The sequence below is a fragment of the Rhinichthys klamathensis genome, unplaced genomic scaffold, assembly GCF_029890125.1.
Source record: "Rhinichthys klamathensis goyatoka isolate OS25496 unplaced genomic scaffold, OSU_Roscu_1.1 h1tg000512l_1, whole genome shotgun sequence".
Taxonomy (NCBI): Eukaryota; Metazoa; Chordata; class Actinopteri; order Cypriniformes; family Leuciscidae; genus Rhinichthys; species Rhinichthys klamathensis.
In genome coordinates this window covers 179,341-201,642 of record NW_026606992.1, presented here as the reverse complement: position 1 = coordinate 201,642, position 22,302 = coordinate 179,341, and the positions used below count along the sequence as shown (strand labels likewise).

The window sequence follows — 22,302 nt, the reverse complement described above, 5'->3', positions numbered from 1 at the left end:
TGACTTATGGCTAAGCTTCTGATTCATGCACACACATACACATTTGCATCCTTACACAGCATCTGCAGCTGTTTTCATCTCTGGGGAGATTTGACACAACAGGAAAGATGAGAATTTAAAAAGTGTTGTGGTCGAAGTGTTGCAGCAGTGAGAAGGGGATACCAAACAAAGAAGGAAATGTGCAAAGCAGTGAAACCGTAGGAAGTGGAGCACTCTATGGGGTAACAGCTGCAGGACAAAGAGGGAAATGCTAATAACAGCATGCTAATAGTCTGCAAGTACTGAAACAGATGGGCTGCTGATGTTTAACTCTTAATAGGAAGTGCTGTTAAACAGATATTGAGTTATTGAGTCCCACTGCACTGTGAGATGGGACACAATATCAATTTTTGCCTCAGAGACACCTTATGTAGTTAGCTGCACTAATCAGGAGAAGATTTGTCTTGACTTTGCCAAGCAGCACCATCCTCCATTATTAATATCTCAGTTTGGTTGTCACTGAGTTATAACTGAGTTCGTTGTTGCTAATCTTGAACGTTTGGTATGGCATTAATTTGGGAGAGAGCTTGCAGTTTTATAAGAGAAAGTCAAGAAACTTCTCTTATAAAAATGTATTTCTTGCCTGGTTAGCTTTTACATTTAGCCCCTGCTGGTATACTTATTACATTTAATCATTTATCAGATGCTTTTATCCAAAGCACCTTACAAATGAGGAACATCACAAGTAATGTATCATACATGAGTCAACATTTTCAAAGTTCAACAGTGCAGAGATACAAAGTAAGCTTGCATACAAGTAATAAAAAAAAGAGAGAACAAGTAGAGAAGTGTATTTATGGAAAGTCCGTTTTTAGGGTAGCTAGACCATTATGCCAGCAACAAAAGTGTGTAAATGGATTGATGGACTGTTAGTCATATATTCTGACAAAATAATTTTTTTTGCATGTCATTCAATTTGTTTTTCTTTGGAGGAATTTTAGCAGCATGAAATATATTAATATTTTCCCCTGTCAGTTGCAAGGAGTGATATTCACATGACATTTATAGCTCAGGTAATTGGCTCAGTTTATAAATAAAAACCCACGAAGCAAAGCTGGCTGCATGCTTCAGCTGAGCAACTATCATGTGTGAATATATTCGAATGCATAATACTTTTAGTATTTTTCTAATGGTTTACGCTATGTATGACATAGCCATTCCAATCATTAACTCTATAAAAGAAAATCTGTTCATGTCACTGCTGAGGGAAAGTGGATTATACTTACGACTTTTATTTCTGTCAGGAAGGAGAGCCCCTCATTCATCTTTTTTTAAATGTAGTGTATTTTTTAATTCTATCTCACGAGAAAACAAGTATTTTACGGGGTGGCAATTTCAAATGAATTCATACTATGTGAATTGTTCAGAAATGTACAATTTTTAGAAAAAACCTAAGCAGAAGGTCCATCCCTAAATTTGCTTAAATGTAAGATAGTTTCAAATTGCCATGAGAGTATGTTGGTATTTACAGGTTCAGGTGTTGAATTCTGGAAAACATTTCTTCTTTTTTCATTTTAGTAGGACTAATACATATTTTTAATATTTTCTGGACTGTTTTCTTGAGTTGGTCATTGTCTCTGAATAATATCTTTCATTTATTTTTTATTTTGGAACTACAGGGGCAACTAACTACTGGGGACAGTGAAATATTGAGATATTGGGTCCCTGTAGAGTGTATTTTGGGATGCTCAATATTGGTCTCAATATTTGCAATGAAGATCTCAGAAAGACAACTTGCACTAATCAACAGAAATAGATTCTTCTTCACTTCAAGCAGCACGTGCACCATTATTAATATCTCAAATCAAGCCCCAAGTCCCTGTCAGCTTGTTACCATGGATGCCAACTTGTGCTTGTATGCAAATTAATCTAGAGGTCAGCTTGCATCCCCAGGGCATTATGGGTATTCTTGGCTTATATTTTCCAAATGGCCCTGCATTTCTCATTCTGCTTTAGCTTTAATAATTCCCTCTCACTTATTTTCTGGTTGCATGGAAATTCCACCAGACATCCAATTAAGAAGGTATTTCTCACAGTTCATGACACCTTAGTGCTTGTGGGAGATGTTGGGCTCTCTGTTCCTGACCTCAGCACTGTCAGAACATAATACAAGCATGCTGCTTTTGACTATCTATTCGGATAATAGAATCCCTAAATTTCCACCAAGGCACCTGCATTCTAACCAAGTCTTGAATATTGTCTAAAAACAAAACAATACTCTAAGCTTTGACACCAATGCTTCCAATTCCCACAGTTCCAAACTTTCCACATATTCAAAGCTATCAGATATTTAGAATGAGTTTCATAAAATGTGTCAGTGACAGATACAGATGTAAAGAAAACAAAGGTCAGTCCACACATCAGTTCTCCTCTTGTTGCAATTTTGCCAGTAGACGGTTTGTTACTGTTGTTGTGAGCAGTACAATATTTGTTCACTCACCGTTTTAACAAGCTAACTCTCACCCAGTCACAACAGGAGTGGCTTTTTTTGCACACAGTAGTCATAGTTCAGGTGTGAAATTGGTGCAGAATTGGTGTGGAGATGTGTGAAGTTTGTGTCTTTGTTTCAAGGTGTGGCAGATTGCATCTCACAGCTTTCAATGGGCCCTCAAACCAAGAGGATACATGCCACACACTGAGTGTAAGTGCTAAATAAAGTGGGAGGAGAAAAGTGATTCAAAGAAATGATCCAAAAAGCAGGATTTGGACAATGCAAAAGACAGAAGTTTATGGCCATTATTTTCAGGCCCAAAGGCATTTCACGTAATTCATACACTGTTCAATGTAAGCCTCATGTGATACATCAAACGCCACATGAAACAGAACATCGGATGACAGCATACAAAGGGAAAAAAATATCATAAAAAAAATATATTGTAAAGGACACTGAGTCATAATCATGTCTTAAAATCATGAACTCGATAATTAAGACAAAGCAAAATATGTGCAACATGATAACATTTTAATCTAAAAAGTCTTGACAAAAATAAGATTATAAATATGAAAAAGAAAATATGGAATAATACTTTTGAAGAAGAACATTTATAAAGAATATAATTATTTAAAAAATCCTATCAAAGTCAATAATGTCTGATTGGCCTGCGTGAGCTACTTATTGAGTATTTTTGTGTAACTATTTCTTGGTCAAATAGTAGTATATATGATTACTATATGATTTATTTGATTTTTATGTGGCCAGGGGCGTCAGGTACTGTAAGAAGCACCAATAATTATACTAACGTTCGACTACGCCACCCGGTATGCATACCGGGAACTACCATTCCCAGAACAGGGGGCGCACAGGTTCGTTACCAAAAAATGGGTGAGCAGAGAGATATAGACCATGGAGTACCAAAGATTTGCTTTATTCAGATACAAAAGTTTAAAACCATCAATACATAAAATCTCGAGGGCGCAATATTTACATGTCAGAAAGAAATGAAAAACAAGAGAAACACTAGAAAACTTCAATATACATAAAAAATAATAAATACAAAAAACAAACAAATACAAAAGAAAGCTTAAGGGAGGGAGATGGCCTGCTGTGACCCTAAATTTACACACCACGTTTAATACCCACACACACACTCTGGTGAGGTCAATTCAAAGGAGCACGGCACTCAAGGTGAACACTGTTAAACAGCAGCTAAACCCCTCCTCTATACACTTCCCCCCACCACTCCAAGGAGAAAAGGACAAACACTAACACTGGTTAGCTGGTACTAACCAGCCCCAAATAAAGAAAAAAGTCAGTTCACACACATGGGAGAAAAATACACAAGGACAATATTCAAATCAAGCTCACCTTGTAACTCAAAATAAGTTTAAACCTCCAAAAATAAATTACATACAAGCAAAAATTAGCACAAGACAAAAAGGGAAATCAATTACAATTCACAGCAAAACAAGAAAATAAAAGAATGAAACAAATAAGGCCACGATCGCCCTCACGCTCGACGGGCAAGCCAGACAGAAAATAGCCACGACTGCTTTTGTTCTCACTCTGCGGCGAGCAATCGTCCGGGCCAGCTGTTACAAAAACACACAAAGTTCACTCCACAAATGAAAATGCCTGGAATAAGCCCAGGCAAGGCAGCAGTGCGTTACATCAAAAGACGCGCATCTCGTCCCGTAATAGAGATGAAACCCTTTATTGTGTTACTCAACCTGTTAAACATTAAACAGAAGAATCACTAATAAAACAAAAGAGACCAACCACGCGAATGGCTCTCATACATACCGGGAGATGTTCACGACGCGGTACTATGCACGGTCGCTGACCATAACATGCAGTTATCTGTTCGTTGACGAGCTACACAAAGACTCAAGATAGTAAACAAACGTTCCATTGACAAAAAAACATCCTCAAAGCAACCGTACCAACCTTAAAGCCAGGGGCAGCCTATGCACAGCAGCACAACGCAGAGACGGCACTCCAGATACTATCCCATTCAAAAAAATGGCAACTTCCGTAAAGGGGCGGTACGGGTGACAACGCATCCCAAGTGACAAAAACTTCCCCATTTTATACCATACCACCAGACTGCTGATAGGTTCAATGTGTTTACATGACACTGGCCAATGACCAACACGGGTACACTTCATCCTGCTACATTTATTTGATTATTCCTACAAAAAAAGAATATATATACGCTCACCGGCCACTTTATTACAGTAGGTACACCTGTTCAACTGCTCATTAACTAAGATATCTAATTAGTCAATCACATGGAAGTAAATCAATGCATTTAGGCATGTAGACATGGTCAAGACGATCTGCTGAAGTTCAAACTGAGCATCATGGGTTGTTGGTGTCATTCGGGCTGGGCTGGGAATTTCAGAAATTGCTGATCTACTGGGATTTTCACGCTCAACCATCTCTAGGGTTTACAGAGAATGGTCCGAAAAAGAGACAATATCCAGTGAGCTGCAGTTCTGTGTGCGAAAATGCCTTCTTGAGTTCAGAGGAGAATGACCAGACTGGTTTGAGCTGATTGAAAGGCAACAGTAAATCAAATATCCACTCGTTACAACCAAGGTATGCAGAAGAGCATATTTTAATGCACAATATGTTGAACATTGAAGCAGATGGGCTACGGCAGCAGAAGAACACACCGGGTGCCATACTGTCAGCTAAGAACAGGAAACTGAGGCTACAATTTGCACAGGCTCACCAAATTGGAAAACAGAAGATTGGAAAACATTGTCAGGTCTGAAATGAGTCTCGATTTCTGCTGCGACATTTAAAAGGTAGGGTCAGAATTTGGCGTAAACAACATAAAAGAGTTCCAGCAGGATAACGTGCCATGTCACAAAGCTCAATTAATCTCAGACTGGTTTCTTGAACAAAACAATGAGTTTACTCGAGTCTCAATTTCTCGATTTAGTCTTGATTTCCGCTGCGACATTTAAAAGGTATTGTCAGAACTTGGCGTAAACAACATAAAAGAGTTCCAGCAGGATAACTGTTACAAATTGATTCCACCGGAGGCAAGATGTAGCAAACCCAAATGCAACTTTAATAATAAACATAATATCAAACATAAAACAAAGGTTAGAAACTGGAGATCAAACATAAAACAAAGGCTAGAAACTAGAACAACGACAGGAAACATTCACTGGTAACATGCAATACTAGACAAAGACACAGGGCAAACAAGAGGGCTTAAAAACACTGACTAATTACAAGACAAGGAACACCTGTGAACAATGATCAGACAATTAACAAATGACAAGACACATGGCAGGACCACATGACAAACAGGGAATCACATGACAGACAAGAACAAAGTTTCACTCATCTCCACTACAAATAGGAAAAAGAGGCTACAATTTGCAAGAGCTCACCAAAATTGGACAGTTGAAGACTGGAAAAATGTTGCCTGGTCTGATGAGTCTCGATTTCTGTTGAGACATTCAGATGGTAGAGTCAGAATTTGGCGTAAACAGAATGAGAACATGGATCCATCATGCCTTGTTACCACTGTTCAGGCTGGTGGTGGTGGAGTAATGGTGTGGGGGATGTTTTCTTGGCACACTTTAGGCCCCTTAGTGCCAATTGGGCATCGTTTAAATGCCACGTCCTACCTGAGCATTGTTTCTGACCATGTCCATCCCTTTATGGCCACCGTGTACCCATCCTCTGATGGCTACTTCCAGCAGGATAATTCACCATGTCACGAAGCTCAAATCATTTCAAATTGGTTTCTTGAACATGACAATGAGTTCACTGTACTAAAATGGCCCCCACAGTCACCAGATCTCAACCCAATAGAGCATCTTTGGGATGTGGTGGAACGGGAGCTTCGTGCCCTGGATGTGCATCCCACAAATCTCCATCAACTGCAAGATGCTATCCTATCAATATGGGCCAACATTTCTAAAGAATGATTTCAGCACCTTGTTGAATCAATGCCACGTAGAATTAAGGCAGTTCTGAAGGCGAAAGGGGGTCAAACACAGTATTAGTATGGTGTTCCTAATAATCCTTTAGGTGAGTGTACATTTATAACATACACTGATGAGCCATGACATTATGACCAGTCACAGGTGTAGTGAAAATCGTTGATCAACTTCTAACAAGGCCACATATTAATTTCTGGTTAGATTAGTGGTAAGCAAACAATCAGTTAATGTTGGATGCAGGAGAAATGTGCAGGAATACAGATCTGATCGACTTTGACAAAGGCCAAATTGTTGACTGGGTCAGAGTATCTTTGAAATGGCAATGTTTGTGGGTTTCTCCTTGTCAGCAGTGATGAGAATTTACCAACAGTGGTTCAAGGAGGGACAAACTACAAACCGACAACAAGGTGATGGGAGCCCAAGGCTCATTGATGCACAAGGTTGTGCCATCTGGTCCGAGCCAACAGAAGGTCTACTATGGCACAAGTCACACAACATGTTAATGATGCAGGAAGAATGTGTCACAACACACAGTGCACCACACTCTGATGCGTATGGGGCTGCGTAGCCGCAGACCAATCAGAGTGCCCATGATAACCCCTGTCCACCATCAAAAGCACCTACAATGGGCAAACGAGCATTGCAACTGGACCTTGGAGCAGTGGAAGAAGGTTGCCTGGTGGTCCGATGAGTTCTGTCTTCTTTTATATAACATGGATGGCAGTGCAAAATCGCCGTTTACTTGGGGAAGTGATGCCACCAGGAAGCACTGTGGGATGATGATAAGCCGGTGGACGGAGTGTGATGCTCTGGGCAATGTTCTTCTGGACCCTGGGTCGGACCATTCATGTGGACATAAATTTGACATGTGCCACCTAAACATTGTTGCAGACCAGTACACCCCTTCATGACAATGGTGTTCCCTGGTGGAAGTGGCCTCTTTCAGCAGGATCATGCACTTATTGTTCAGGAATGGTTTGAATAACATGATAAAGAGTTGAAGGTGTTGTCCTGGAGGTATATAATGTGGGCAAAACTGACATTTTTGAAATATTTACATTTAATGAAATAGGGATTTTTGTCCCCCTGTCCAGGAGACCAGTAACAGAATGTGGTAGGGGCTTGTACTTAGCATATATAATTTCACCAACTGTAGGAGTAATTTTAATCCCTAGATAGGTAAAACCCTATTTTGAAACTGTAAAAGGTGTCCAAACTGGTGGGTGTTGTTTCTTTTATGGAGAAACAGAATTATTAATTTAATAAGCTGAAAATCCCCCAAAATGTTTCAATTAATTTAAGCAAAGCTGGAATAGACTAGCCTGGCAAGCCAGACCTACATCAAGATGTTAGGTCTGGGAACTCACAATTGGCATACCTCAATCCGAGGGGCAGGATAAACGGTTGTCTTTCAATATCCCTCGGCACGCAATAGGATAGCGCTACAACCAACCAGAGCAACGAACGGCTGTGGCTGAGTGAGTCCCATGCGTTTTTCCACCAGTGAACCAGCTAGTTGGTATATTAAACTTTTGCCGTATCCGGTCGTCAAAACTCTGAACACATCTTCCTGTTTTAGGAATGACTTAAGTGACGTTCTCTTAACTCCAAGTCATCCAGAGACGCGGCAAAGCCGATTCGAAAGACCGCTGTTCGCCAGCAGCATCTTGTTTGTTTTCAAGCAGAGAGAAATCACCTATGGAGATCACCTATGGAAATCACGCGGAACCGTCACAACTCTGTCGTCATTATGTTAAGCCCGCCCGCCGACTCTATACACGATGTGATTGGCCGGACCAGTTTTTGGTTTTTCTAGCTCAAAAGTCTATGGAGAGTTGCTAGACCACACTTTGCTGCAAAATAATTTTTGCTGCCGCTAGGGTGCGTCTAGATTTCTAGGCTAGGAATAGACTGTTTTAGATTTAATAAATACCACGCTCCAGCAGATGTGGAGCTTGGCCCTGTGTGCAACTTACCCACCATGGCCTTTATGCTTCCATGTCCGATGTTCCCAAGTCCAGTAGTCTCAGAGGTCCTGCCACCATCAGCTGTGCTTCCTGTAATGACAGTTGTCATCTTGTTTGTTTAGGCCGCCCACTCTTCCCCAGAGTTGGCGGCGACCACTACAGCTCCTCCTGAGGCAGCAGCATTCGCATGCTCTGCCTGCCCTGGCCCGCCATGGTCCAGGTCTGCCATTACTCCAAGGTCGGGGCCCGCCACTGCTCCATGGTCCAGGCCTGCCAAAGCTGCCTCCCCACCACCACCCTCCTGGACTTCTTATGTTATTTTCGGGTTTTGGGTGGGTGTTCTGTTAGGGTGTCGAGAGGCACCCTTTGAGGGGGGTGGGGGGATAGTTGGGCTTTGATTTTACCTTTGTGTTTTCATATCTTTTATTTTGTATAATTCTCATAGGCTGAATCCGAAATCGCTCCCTAAACCCTCATTCACTATTCCCTACGTAAGTCCACTAATACTGTTCACTTGAAGGAGTGAGCGAATTCGGACAGCCGTTGAGCGTACATCAGTTGTACACTCATTATTGCAGTGCAATGTGGGATTGAATGAGTGCACTCAATAACGTCCACTATGGTTTCGGACACCACTACAAATGGCTGTTCGTTTAGGGGGCGAATTCGGATTCAGCCTGCGTCATGGTTCTTCTTTGTCATGTGAATCCTTGCCCTCATGTGTTCATGTCATGTGTTTCCCTAGTATCATGTGCCATGTTCTGATTGGTTCCCTTGTTTCTTGTGTCATGTTCTCATTGCTTCATTATTCATTGCTTTCAGGTGTCTTAAGTCATTATTAGTCTTTGTGTATATACATCATGTTACCATTGTCTTTTGTCTAGCTTTGCTTTGTGTCATCCTACTGTTGATAAGTTCTTATGCAGTTAAGTCAAGTTATGTCAAGTCTTTGTTTTGTTGGAATATTTTTAATAAACTGCTTATGGGGTAATTTCAAATTGCCTTCAGTGGATGTTTGTGACAGATGGGGTCATAGTTTAATTTTTTCAACGCACTTTCATGGAAATTTGTAACTATTTTACGTTTGTGGAAATTGATGGATAATTCTCAGGAACTACGGAAAAACATGTTATCGTATGAATCACATTAAACAAATTAATACAAAATTGCAATTGACTTTAACTTTCAGAATCAACTTTAAACTTTCAAACTTTTTCATAATCAGTTTATCTAATCAGGGTATAGGCACATGAACTCTGTAAAGCTGACATATTGTAATATTATAAATAAGCTCCCTGCTACTTTCAACCAGAAAGGTTAATTGTATGTTGCCCATTGAATACGAATTGGTGAGTTCAGAACTAATCAGCTCATGCTGTGTGCCATAAATGTCTACTGATGGTTTAGTGCCCTCAGGTTAGAGAGGAAATGCTGACCATCTTCTCCTGAGTAATCGTAATAAGAGTAAATCCTTATTAAACAGTAGTGCCAGCAGCATAGACCTCAGCACACAAATTACAATTGATCACCCCCCCCCAGGAACAAACAAGCTACGCACTATTAACATTCTAGTAACTACTATTAACTAACAAGAAACACTGATTAACAAATTAGTAAGTAACAGCGCTCAGTTGAATGTGGTAGTTCACTATTAGCTAGTCAATAACTATTATTTTTTTCATACCTCCCAGAGAATAACTATATACAGATTCATAATTAACATGAATAATGCATAATTTATAATAAAAAGTAATGGTAACCCACTAGTAATGACTCAAGTGTTACTACATCCTTTTAAAGGAACTACTAATAATTTGGATCAGTATTCTAAAGTGAAAAACATGATAACTACCTAATATTGACTGAAGTCATTGTAAGCTTTTGAGATTTGTCTAATATTTTGAATAGTAATTCCTTCCGATGGATTTGGTAACACTTTAGTCATTACTTGTGTGTTTAAATGATCTTCACTTAAGAATACTGATCCAAATAATTAGTAGTTCCTTTAGAAATATGTAGTAACACTTGAGTCATTACTATCCAAAACCTTACAAAAACCTTAAAAGCTTACAATGACTTCAGTCAATATTAGGTATCTGTGGGGTGAGTGTGTGTGTGGTGTGGAGAGTGTTTTCTTTGTATGAGCTGTGGCCTCTTTGGCATAGGATGAAAATGTCTTTATGAAAATGTGTGTGAAATGTTTTAAATAGGAAAAATTCACAGCTTAAAAATATTCACAGCTTAGAAGTTTTCTCCATCGAAACTCAGTGTTGGAGGCGGAGTTCTGCACCACAACTCGACAGTTGGAGAGGTCCAAATAAGTTGGGCGCTTATTTGGAGAGCGAGATGATGCACCTCCCTTTTCCTGCATCCATTTTGAAAGTCTCGTCATATGTGAGTACGCCTATGTCATTAAAAAATCAACCCATGCAGATAGGTTGGTTATGTCTGGACTCACAAATCGTATTTGATCACTTACAATTCATAATGTGGATTTGCCTGCCGTCTAAACATGGCCTTAGTGCACCGTTGTATGTGCTGTTTGTTGAAGGGGTGATGAGGAGCTGGGTAAGTACACGCCAGTATTTCTCATTTCCTAATTGAGCTGACGAGGAAATGTACTTTTGGGTCTTGCTTTGTAGGAGGATTAGTTTCCCTTTAAAATCAATGGTACTTAAAGTGCCTCATTTGCTTGTTCTCTGATGAGCATTTTTCCCATGAGAGTGAATCAGCATCTTTCACAGATGAGATCTAAAGCCTTTGATTGTCTGCACACATGTGTTGACGTGCTATTGGAGATGAAGCTATTCTCCCAGGGGCCTCACTTTCGTCTTCATGATTCACTGTTTTCACTGCTATTTAAAGACAGAACAATCCCAGGTCTTGCTTTTAAACTCTCTGATGTGATTCAGTAGAACCTGTATACAGTACAATATATTATATTACCTACAGTAAAATAGGTAATACAATATATTGCCATTAATCAATGACATTAATCGATTAGACATTCAGTAGATTTTTTTAATGAAGATTGATCAAAATTGCAATTTTATTTACTCCCAAGCTCGCCTTTATCACACAGATCCTAATCCATTAGATTACACCCCACAAGTCAAATTAGAGATTTAATTTCTTAATTGTTAATGTATCAGTTGTTTCTCAATCAAATAGGGACTTTTTTAAGTCTCCTGCCTTTCAGATTTTTCTCCTGGGAAACTAAAAACCCCGGTCATCTTTCATGCATCAGTTATATGTTATCTGTGCTTGACTTTTGTTCTATTTCCTGTTCTGTCCTGTCTCCCACATTTTGTAGACCTTTGTAGTTTTGTTCCTTGTGGATTTACTCAGTTTTGTTCCTCATGTCCTGCTGTTTGTATTTTTGTTATTTCATCATTAAACCTTATTTGGATTTGGATCCAGTTCTCCCTCGTCTCTGAGTTCAGCTCCCTCAAACTGTACTCAGATTTGTCAAGATTACAAATTCTGCAATCAAAAAGACATTTCGATTTAAATTTTAACATTTTTCATACAATTTTCCTGTCTACATTCATTTTTTTAAATTATCATATTAGATTTCAACCACTGTTTTATTTGTCTTTAGTTTTTTTCTTAAGGAATATTAGCAGAAACATCTAAACAAAAAAGTAAACATTTCAATGAAACCTGATAACCTGAAATCTCAGTTAAAAACACACTTTTTCATAACATCTCTCCATTCACCTAAGCTCCATTCACCTAACCATTCAGTCAAACTGTATACATAAAATAAATAACATAACATTTATTTTTCTTTAATTTTTCCTAAACCTTCTTGTAATGGCCCATAACATTTTACAATGTAATGTAATGATCAGTTTAACTAAGTGACATATGTTGATCAGTCTGTTGAGTGACTCGCAAAATATGGCCTTCGTCTTATCACTACAGACACTGTCCCATAATTCTGCCACTTTCTAAGGGCTGCTAACTCCTTAGAAAGTGTTTGAATGAAAGCAGCAAAATCCTCCATGGAGGAAACCGAGGGAAGTGGCTTTGGTGATCATTTAATAATGCTAAAGCTTATCAGTCAAGAACAAGCCTAAACTTAATGGTGTGGCCTGTAGCAGACAAGAGATCATTTTATACATGAGGGAATTAGATGAATGTGCCTACAAAGTGCAAAGCAGGAGGTAATTGGAATGGAGGGAAGCTGAAATTACTGTGTGTATTAATAGAAGATTGAAGGGCTAATGCATGTGTGACAGTGGCTTAGACAGAGAGGGGAACAGGGCGGACGGAAGGGGCTTTTGGGGTGGCAAGAGGTCGCAGCTATGAGATTTGTATTATTTAACATGGAATTTAAAAAAGGCAAACAAAAGATTATTGGTGATTTGAGGAAATTGGTGAAATTTCCCCACTCACTCACTCTCTCTCTCTCTCTCTCTCTCTCTCTCTCTCTCTCTCTCTCTCTCTCTCTCTCTCTCTCTCTCTCTCTCTCTCTCTCTCTCTCTCTCTCTCTCTCAAATGATACTTGTGGGCTTGCAATGTTTTGAACCAAAAACAAAAACATATGCACATATGTGTGTCACGTGTATGTTCTGTTTTTGATTAAGTTTTCATTAGGCTTGTTCGACCTCACACAGCCTTGCGCAGACTGATCGGTGGCTGACTTGAAGCAGTGTGTAATCTGGATGCTGATAGTCTTTCAAGGTGTCCCCATGATGACCTGATGAATGACTATGTATCTTTGAAGGAGCAGGAATGTATTCGCCAATTTGCTTTGCACCACCTGCCCGAGGTGGAGAACTCTGATTTTGTTTCCAAAAAAGTAATTCAAGCCATTTGTGACAAACATCTGGTACGTGAAACTTTGGGTGGTGACAGTGTTCCTCTGGTTTAATCCCTGTCCATGTTTCCAGAAGCTGTACCAGAGAGTTTTGAATATTTTGATTGGCTTCCTGTTAGTGTGTCTGAAGATGAGCTAAAGGAAAAACAGAGAGCAGACCCTGCAATACGAGAAGTTATACATCAGATAGAATCTGGAGAAACTTCTCCACCAACAGTGAGAAAAGAGTTACAGGAGTTTCCATTTCTGTTGCGTGAGTGTAGTTGTAGAAGTTGGAGCTGAAGAATGGGATTCTTTATAGAAAGAGAACCATTGGTGAAGAAATTCAGTATCAGTTGGTTTTTCCAGATCAGTATCTCCCAGGGCCCGGTTCCCCGATAACGCTCACTCTTTGCGCGCTAAGAAGACTCGAAAGATATATCTTACCAAAGTTGTTTAAGTTCCTAAGTGTGTTCCCCGAAGTGTCCCTTAGGAAGCTTCTTAAGACGCTGCCTCTTACGTTCGACGTTACAAAGGCGCTGTCCCAAGTGAAGGTGCTGAATTAGCTGGCATCGATTGCTCAGGAATCGATTTTGCACTTCACGCGAAGGTGCATTACGGCGTTAAGAAAGACAACACATTCTATGCAAATGAAACATTCCTCAAATTATTCCAGTAACATTTATTTTAACATTAGTTTAAGTTATCAGTAAAATATAGACTATTAATTAAATTATCAAATTGTGATATGTCAAAATGTTTGAGGTGACCGATCAAAGCAGGATTTATGTTCACAGAAGCGCGAGCCGCGCGTGAATCCCAACGTGACGCTTCAGGAGATAAGATGTACGTGGCAAAACTAAACAGCTGTTTTACGATCGAAGTTTTAAAACGACGACATAAATAATCAGTTTGCAAAGACTGTATCAATCAAAGCTCAGCTTCGGGAAGGGGATATTTACAGGTAAAGATAAAGAGACTGAGAGAAGAAGAACAAGGAGAGGGAGATAAGAGAGGAGAGCAATAGCCTATTGCATACTGTGGCCAGAATGAGAATAACTTTATTGCAATGGATTCCTATCTAACACAGATATACATAGCCTAAGTTCTTTGACAATGACAGTGGAAAAATAATATGCCCCCGAACCCCCTAGCAAGATCACTTTTGGGACGTCTGTATTTATAAAACCCTGTGTAGGGCTTTTGCACTGAATAGAAAATTATATTTTTGAAAAATACAATTAATTACAAGGCTGTACAGAAGAGTGCACAATTGCAGACTCATATACTGAGGTTTTAATTACATTATTTTAATATAGACAGTCGGTAACTAAAGTGGGCCGGTCTAAGGCATGAAACTCCAGGGCTGAAAATGAGTCCCACTCCGGCCCTGAAACCTCTCACTCAAAGTACAAACCTACACACCAAATCTACAAAACCATAAGCTATTTCTCAGCCTTTGACTCAGTTTTCAATTGCATAAAACACTTTTTCTAAACACTACATACAATTCTCTACCTAAAACACAAAAATCTAGCAGGAATTTACTTGCTTTCCTTTTCCAAACACAACCAATCGAAATGCTACACTTATTCACCAGGTCACACACACACTCCTCATGTGTGCAAACACTAATTGCTTTACTGATCACTAACCAATCACTGCTTTACTGTAGTATAAGCCTATAATAGGTCAAAGGTCAGATTACCTGTTTGAACAATGGATGCCAACACAGAGACCCCCCACACTCAATTGTGTTCTTTACTGTATTCTAAAGAATATACTTTTGGTTTACATATGTTTATGGTTTTGTTGTATGCTACTGTATACAACAGTAATGTTTGGCCTAATAAATATTTTCTGTTTCTACATTGCATCGGTGATTACAGTGTACTTGTTACCCCTCTCAGAAGATTACTTTCACTGTAGAACATTGTATTGAAATGTAGATATAAGTGTAAGAATGACCAAAGAGCTTTAGATTTAGAAAAACAATGTTTACAAGGTATATCCAAAAATGCACTATTATGAAATACATTTTTGCCATTTGATACAAATGTTTCATTCTTACATGTGTTTATGACATTTTTGAAGGAGATGTGAGGCATTTTGCATTTTGTGTGTGAAGTTTTGGGAATTGTGTGTAGAGTTTTGAAAAAATGTGACATAGTTGGTCAGTTACTAGACACCACCATGCTTACCCATTTATAGATCTTAGCCATTTAGAGCCAAATTGTTTGCCAGATTTTAATTAGCCTATCAAAAGTGATTGCCAATTTAAACTCTTTAATGACATTACGAAATAGTCTCGGCTAATTACCACCATATTAGTTCTGATACCAAATAAAGTCAACTTCATAAATAGGCCTGTATCCATTGCGAACCTATTTTATTATTAGTCTTAAAATGTCCATAAAATATAAAATCATTGTTGAGACACAACATTGTCAACATACCATAGTTTGACTTGTACTGATTTCTAAAGACTGCTGCACAGTGGCGGCGACTAGCGTCTTGAGCTCAAACAACGCTAAGAGAGAGCTTACGAATGGTCCAGACCAACCTTACGAAAGTGTGACTTACAGAAGATATACTTAGCGTACGAGCGTGTCGGGAATCGAGCCATAAGGTTAAGAGAGAGGTTAAGGAATAGGTTAAGAACTACTTAGCAATAAGAACGTTTTGGGGAACCGGGCCCAGATCAGTTTGGTAACTTCCAGATGAGTTCAGAAATGTGGTTCTGAAAAGTCTACACGATGATATGGGACATCTAGGACTAATACGAACCCTGGATCTTGCCAGAACTCGTTTCTATTGGCCCAGAATGGCAAACAATATTGGTCATAAGAAAAAAGACTTGCAGTCAATGTGTGTCGAAGAGCCTTACCAGAAAGAGCTGCTCCATTGGTTAAAGGTGCAGTGTGTATTTTTTAGCGACATCTAGCGGTTCGGTTGCGAGTTGCACTAAGGGCTCAGCCCACTGCTCACCCCTCCCTTTCGAAGAAGCTACGGTGGCTAAAACGGGACAAACATATCGTCGTCTGAGACAGCAGAGAATAGCCAGAGTAAGCCAAGAGTGTGTAACATTGTCACTGTTTCTGTACCACAACACAGTCCATTATAAACCATATCATGGATAAAGTTTACAAAGCCATTAGTCAGGTGAGGATCAAGGGTCTTAATATATAATATAATAATAATAGTAATCAGCTGATTGTCTCACAAACGTAACCATCACATTTCTCCCCACATAGCAAACCCATAATACAGCGAGGGAGACGAACCACATGAAACTTGTATTTGTATGATTGTATTTGAGTGCAAGATGGCGCCGGTGTGTTTGGCTGGCCGTCTGCTCCCTGTTCTGTTTATTTGGTTTTATAGTTCCGTTTTAATTCAAAATGTTTTTACTTTATTTGTTTATGACCGTCAAATGCTTTTGAATATAAGGGACTCTGTTGAGTTTTCATCGAACGCTGATTGAAAATTCCTTCAATCAAACTACTTCCCTCCATTTTTGAAAACCGTCCCGGCCCGGGAAAGCCGGTTGCCGTGGGATTTTCATGGAAAGAAACGCCGTAGGAGAAGAGGAAAGCGAGCGGGCATTGCGGCTAAACTGAAGTTAAGTTTAGTGCGTCAGCTGAAATCGCGTCACGGTTTGGATTGCTCTCAGCTTGGGCCTGGATCCGGTCGCTTTGTTATGCGGCGCTTTGTTATGTAAATCTTTGCAATCTTCGCCCGCTGTGCCGTGCAGCACAGCCGGACTGCGATCCAGTGTCAAGATGGCTCTGGTAAACGCAAGATCTCTTGTAAATAAGACATTCATCTTGCCAGATTTCTTCAACTTAAATAAACTGGATTTTTTACTAGTGACTGAGACTTGGATGAGTATGGGGGATACAAGCCCCTTTTCTGAACTTGTGCCCTCAGACTGTTTTTTTTAACTGTCCTAGACTTTCTGGCAGAGGCGGTGGGCTTGCGTCTGTTTTTAAAAGTATTTTTTGCTGCCGATCTTTAAAGACAGAAATGTTTTCTAGTTTTGAAGTTCTCCTGTTTCTGCTAAATATGGATCAGTTAGCGATCGCTGTGGTTTATCGCCCTCCAAAACCAAATAAGGATTTTTTAAATGAGTTTGCAAACTTTTTAGGAGATATTGTTGTTCAGTATGATCGCCTTTTGATTGCGGGGGATTTTAATATCCACATTTGTTGTGAGTCAAATTCCTTGGCCAAGGATTTTACTAATCTGACTGATTCGTTCGATTTTACACAGGTGGTAAATGGTCCAACCCATAAACAGGGCCACACACTAGATCTTGTGCTGTTGCACGGTATTTCGATCTGTGAACTTGAAATCCTTGATTTGAGTTTCTCTGATCATATGCCTGTTACATTCACTTGCTCCTTCCCAAATGAAGTTATAAAAACACAGAGGGTTTCACAGCAGATTCGTACTTTTAGCCCTTCTTCTAGTGATTCTTTTTCTTTTCTTTTTAATGAGGCTTGCCAAATGTATGGTCTTGATTCCCTTTCAAATCTGCTTAATGTTGATGAACATCTTTTGTTATTCAATTCCATTAGTAATGACATAATGAATTCTGTGGCTCCACTAAGAGAAAAACGGCAAAAGCCTAAAGCTGAACCTTGGGTAACTAGCACCACACTTCAACTTAGACGGGTTTGTCGTAGAGCGGAACAAAAGTGGAAAAAAGACAAATTACAAGTGTCTTATGAAATATTACGTGAGTCATTCATTACATACCAAAAGTCAGTAAAAGCTGCCAAATCTCAGTATTTTCTGACATTATAGTAAAAAACTCCCACAAACCTAAAATACTTTTTACTATCTTAAATTCGGTTGTGAATCCTGTGAGTGCTGTTTGCTTTAATGCATCAACTGCAGTATGTGATAGCTTTTAAAAATTTTTTACAGATAAAATTGTTGATAAAGGACAGAATATAGTATCTTCAAACTATGAGCCATCTATTCTTTTTCCCCATGTTTCATCTTTTAAATTTCAGACAGTTTCTTTAAATTCACTTAAAGATATTATTAAGAAACTAAAACCTACTACATGTCTGCATGACATTATTCCAACACATTTTTTGCTGCAGATTTTTGATGTCGTTGGACTTAGCATTTTAGGTATAATAAATAAGTCCCTCCTCACAGGTGTTGTTCCTAAAACATGCAATTGTAAAACCCCTACTTAAAAAACCCAATCTCGACCCAACCATACTTTCTAATTATAGACCGATTTCAAATCTATCTTTTATTTCAAAAATTTTAGAGAAAGTTGTTTTCGAACAACTACAGAGTCATTTGGAGGTAAATAGTGTTTTTGAAAAATTCCAATCTGGGTTTAGAAAAAAACACAGTACTGAGTCCGCTTTATTAAAAGTTTTTAATGATATTTTATTGTCTGTTGACTCAGGGGATTCTGTGATTCTCCTACTCTTGGATTTAAGTGCTGCCTTTGATACTGTGGACCACAAAATTCTTATCTCACGACTTGAACAATGTGTGGGTATTGAAGGCTGGACTCTAGATTGGTTTAAGTCCTATCTGAATGCTAGAACGTTTTCTGTTTGTCTAGATGGGTTTTCTTCTTCTGTTTCTGTTTTGGATTATGGAGTCCCTCAGGGCTCCATTCTGTCGCCAGCTCTGTTCTCATTGTATTTGCTTCCTTTGGGGACTATCTTCTCTAAACATGGGGTGTCATTCCATTTTTATGCTGATGACACCCAGATTTATCTGCCTCTAAAGAAAAATGATGAAAAGGGCCTAAGCTTGTTATCAGCGTGCGTGTCTGATGTTAAGTCTTGGTTTTCCTCAAATTTTCTGCATCTAAACGAGAGCAAAACTGATGTTATCGTTTTCAGGTGTTTCTATTACTCCCGATGGTGACCTGGGAGATTTGGCCCCCTATGTAAAACACTCAGTGACAAACTTGGGTGTTATTTTCGATTCTGCTCTTAAATTTGACAAACAGATAAGTGCCGTAGTCAAATCTAGTTTCTTCCAATTAAGACTATTATCTAAGGCTAAGAGTTTTTTTAACATTTACAGAGTTCGACAGAGTGATTCATTTGTTCATTTCATCTAGATTTGACTATTGTAATTCTCTTTATATTGGAATGAGTCAATCCAATATTAGTCGTCTTCAGATGGTTCAGAATGCAGCAGCCAGACTTTTGACTGGCACGAGGAAGTTTGATCATGTTACCCCAATATTGCGTTCGTTGCACTGGCTGCCAGTTTGTTATAGAGTTGATTTTAAAATACTGCTTTTTGTTTTTAAAGCCATAAACAAATTAGCTCCAACCTATCTCTCTGATCTTTTGAAATTAAATGACTGTGTTAGATCATTGAGGTCATCTCAACAAAGATTATTGATGGTTCCAAGATCAAGACTGAAGACGAGAGGTGACCGTGCGTTTTCTATTGTTGGTCCAAAACTGTGGAATAGTCTTCCTGTATCTTTAAGACTAATATCCACAGAGTCTGTTTTTAAATCTAAGTTAAAAACTTACCTGTTTTCACTGGCTTACAATTCACCTTATTTTCCACGACAACAAGGGTGACGCCATTACGTTCGTTTTGTCATCTTACTTCCGGTTGAGACGGACTTCAACTTCCGGCTGAAAGGATCTACGCTAGTTTCTAGCATTCTAGACGTAATTCTATAGCTGTAACTGTGAAATATGTCGAGTCTTATATGCTCAGTTAGGGGCTGCCATAATAATTGGATCAAAAGGAGAGAACAATTGAACCAACGCTGTTACGACCATAATGTAAAGCGATCGGAGTGTTGTGGTGCACTCTACGATTTACACCCACCACCTAAAGATGAGGAGCACCTGAGGCAATGGCGGAAGGCGCTAAACTTGAAGTGCCCACCCAAGCGCGCTTATGTGTGTTCTTACCATTTTGTGGACAGGAAGCCGACTGACGAACACCCTTACCCCGAGAAATGGCTCGGCTACGATGTTCCGGTAAAGAAGTCCCGCCGGGTGCTGAACAAGTTGTCAGATTCAGGTAAGCTAACTTAACTTACCTAACGTTAACTGTTAACTTGTTAGCTATGTGTTACCTAACGTTGATTCGTGAAGTCCGTTCTATCAATACATTTAAGATCAGTAACGAGTCGTTAACAAAATACAATGAATCTTGCATGATTACCATAGCCCACCTATATGTCATATTTCGTTTACTTTGTGATATGGACATAAGGGTCTGAAATAAAGAATGAATGAATGAATATTCATGATATTACAATATAGTATGGTACAGTCTTGCAATAGCTCACATTATTCCTGTAAGGAGGCCAGCTAACGTTAGCTCATTCTCATTCAGATATTGATATTGACCTACGGTGAGTTAGGAGATTGTGTGTATACTGTCTCGTTTTTAATGCATCTCTCTTTTTCACACTATTCTAAGTATGAGTGCCATCATAAATAAATTATCATGATCTATTTTAAGTACTAATGTAAAAATGTTTATGGTTATATATTATTTCCATAGATGCATCAATGAGTGTCAGTGATGCAGTGGACAACTGTGAGGAGGATCTCAGCCACATGCCCCAGACCTGTGATGCAGAAACACAATGGGAGGATCCATCTGTCTCTGACCACAACTACACTACAATATCTCAACTCAACCTGAAGCCACCTACATCTGAAATTGGAACACAATGTGTTGAGCCTGCGCCATTGTACATAACTCTGCTGAGAAACGACCACCTTTGTCAGCTCTACACAGGGTTGACATTGGATGCATTCCATTCAGTTGCCGAGCACCTTACCAGTTCATACACCAACAGCTTTCAGCTACACACTTGGGATCAGCTCTTGATGACTCTGATGAAGCTGCGTCTTAATTTATTGCAGGGTGATCTTGCTGAAAGGTTTTGTGTTTCTCAGTCCATTGTAAGCAAGGTGATTTCGTGTTGGCTTGACATCATGGAGGAGAAGATGAGGTGTTACATACCATGGCTTCCCAGGGAGACAATCCAGGCAACAATGCCTCAGTGTTTTAGAGAGCAATTTCCAAAAACAACATGTGTGATCGACTGTTCAGAGACACCCCTTCAAAAGCCACGCAACCTTGACTCGAGAGGTGAGTCCTACAGCCATTACTACGGCCAGAACACCATCAAATATCTGGTCTCCATTGCACCATGTGGACTGATCATGTTCATCTCACCAGCGTTTGGAGGAAGATGCAGTGATAAATTCATAACTGCAAATTCAGGGTTCCTGGAATACCTTCGTCCAGGCGATGAAGTAATGGCAGACAGAGGCTTCACTATTACCGATCTCCTCTATGAAAGGAAGGTGAAACTTGTCCTTCCAGCATTCACAAAGAGAGGCATGCAACTCTCTGAAGAAGACACCACCAACACTAGGCGCATCGCCAATGTACGTGTCCACGTTGAGAGGGTCATATGTCGACATAAAAACTTCAAAGTCCTCTCTCAAACCATTCCAATTAACCTCACCCCTAAAATAGATAAAATTCTAAGAATTTGTGCAGCCCTTTGCAACCTTCGAAGCGACATCATTTCTGATATTGAGGATGAATAAATGTTTATTTGTAGGTGCGTTCCACTTCTGTCCATACTTTTTTCTGTTTTTTGTTTAACTAATCAGTGTAAATAGTGTAAGTAGTTCTTTTTTATAAACCTTTACAGTGTGACCAGATGTTACCTGTTGTGAATAGTTATTTTTATAAACCTTTACAGTGTGACCAGATGTTACCTGTTGTGAATAGTTATTTTTATAAACCTTTACAGTGTGACCAGATGTTACCTTTTGTGAATAGTTATTTTTATAAACCTTTACAGTGTGACCAGATGTTACCTGTTGTGAATAGATATTTTTATAAACCTTTACGGTGTGACCAGATGTTACCTGTTTTGAATAGTTATTTTTATAAACCTTTACAGTGTGACCAGATGTTTAATAAACCTTTACAGTGTGACCAGATGTTTAATAAACCTTTACAATGTGACCAGATATTACCTGTCAGTCATTTATTATAAAACCATATAATGTGAGCTCTGTAGATTCCCCTTAAAAC

General features: G+C 39.2%; 1 protein-coding gene across 1 annotated transcript; it reads left to right on the top strand.

Annotated features, from left to right (window-relative positions):
* The first annotated feature begins 19,919 nt into the window (after nucleotides 1–19,919).
* Nucleotides 19,920–21,819, top strand: LOC130072919 (uncharacterized). Its single transcript, XM_056238243.1, has 2 exons — nucleotides 19,920–20,253; nucleotides 20,743–21,819. Exons 1-2 carry the CDS (start codon nucleotides 19,920–19,922, stop codon nucleotides 21,804–21,806), a joined length of 1,398 nt encoding a protein of 465 aa, XP_056094218.1. The 3' UTR covers nucleotides 21,807–21,819.
* The last annotated feature ends 483 nt before the right edge of the window (nucleotides 21,820–22,302 follow it).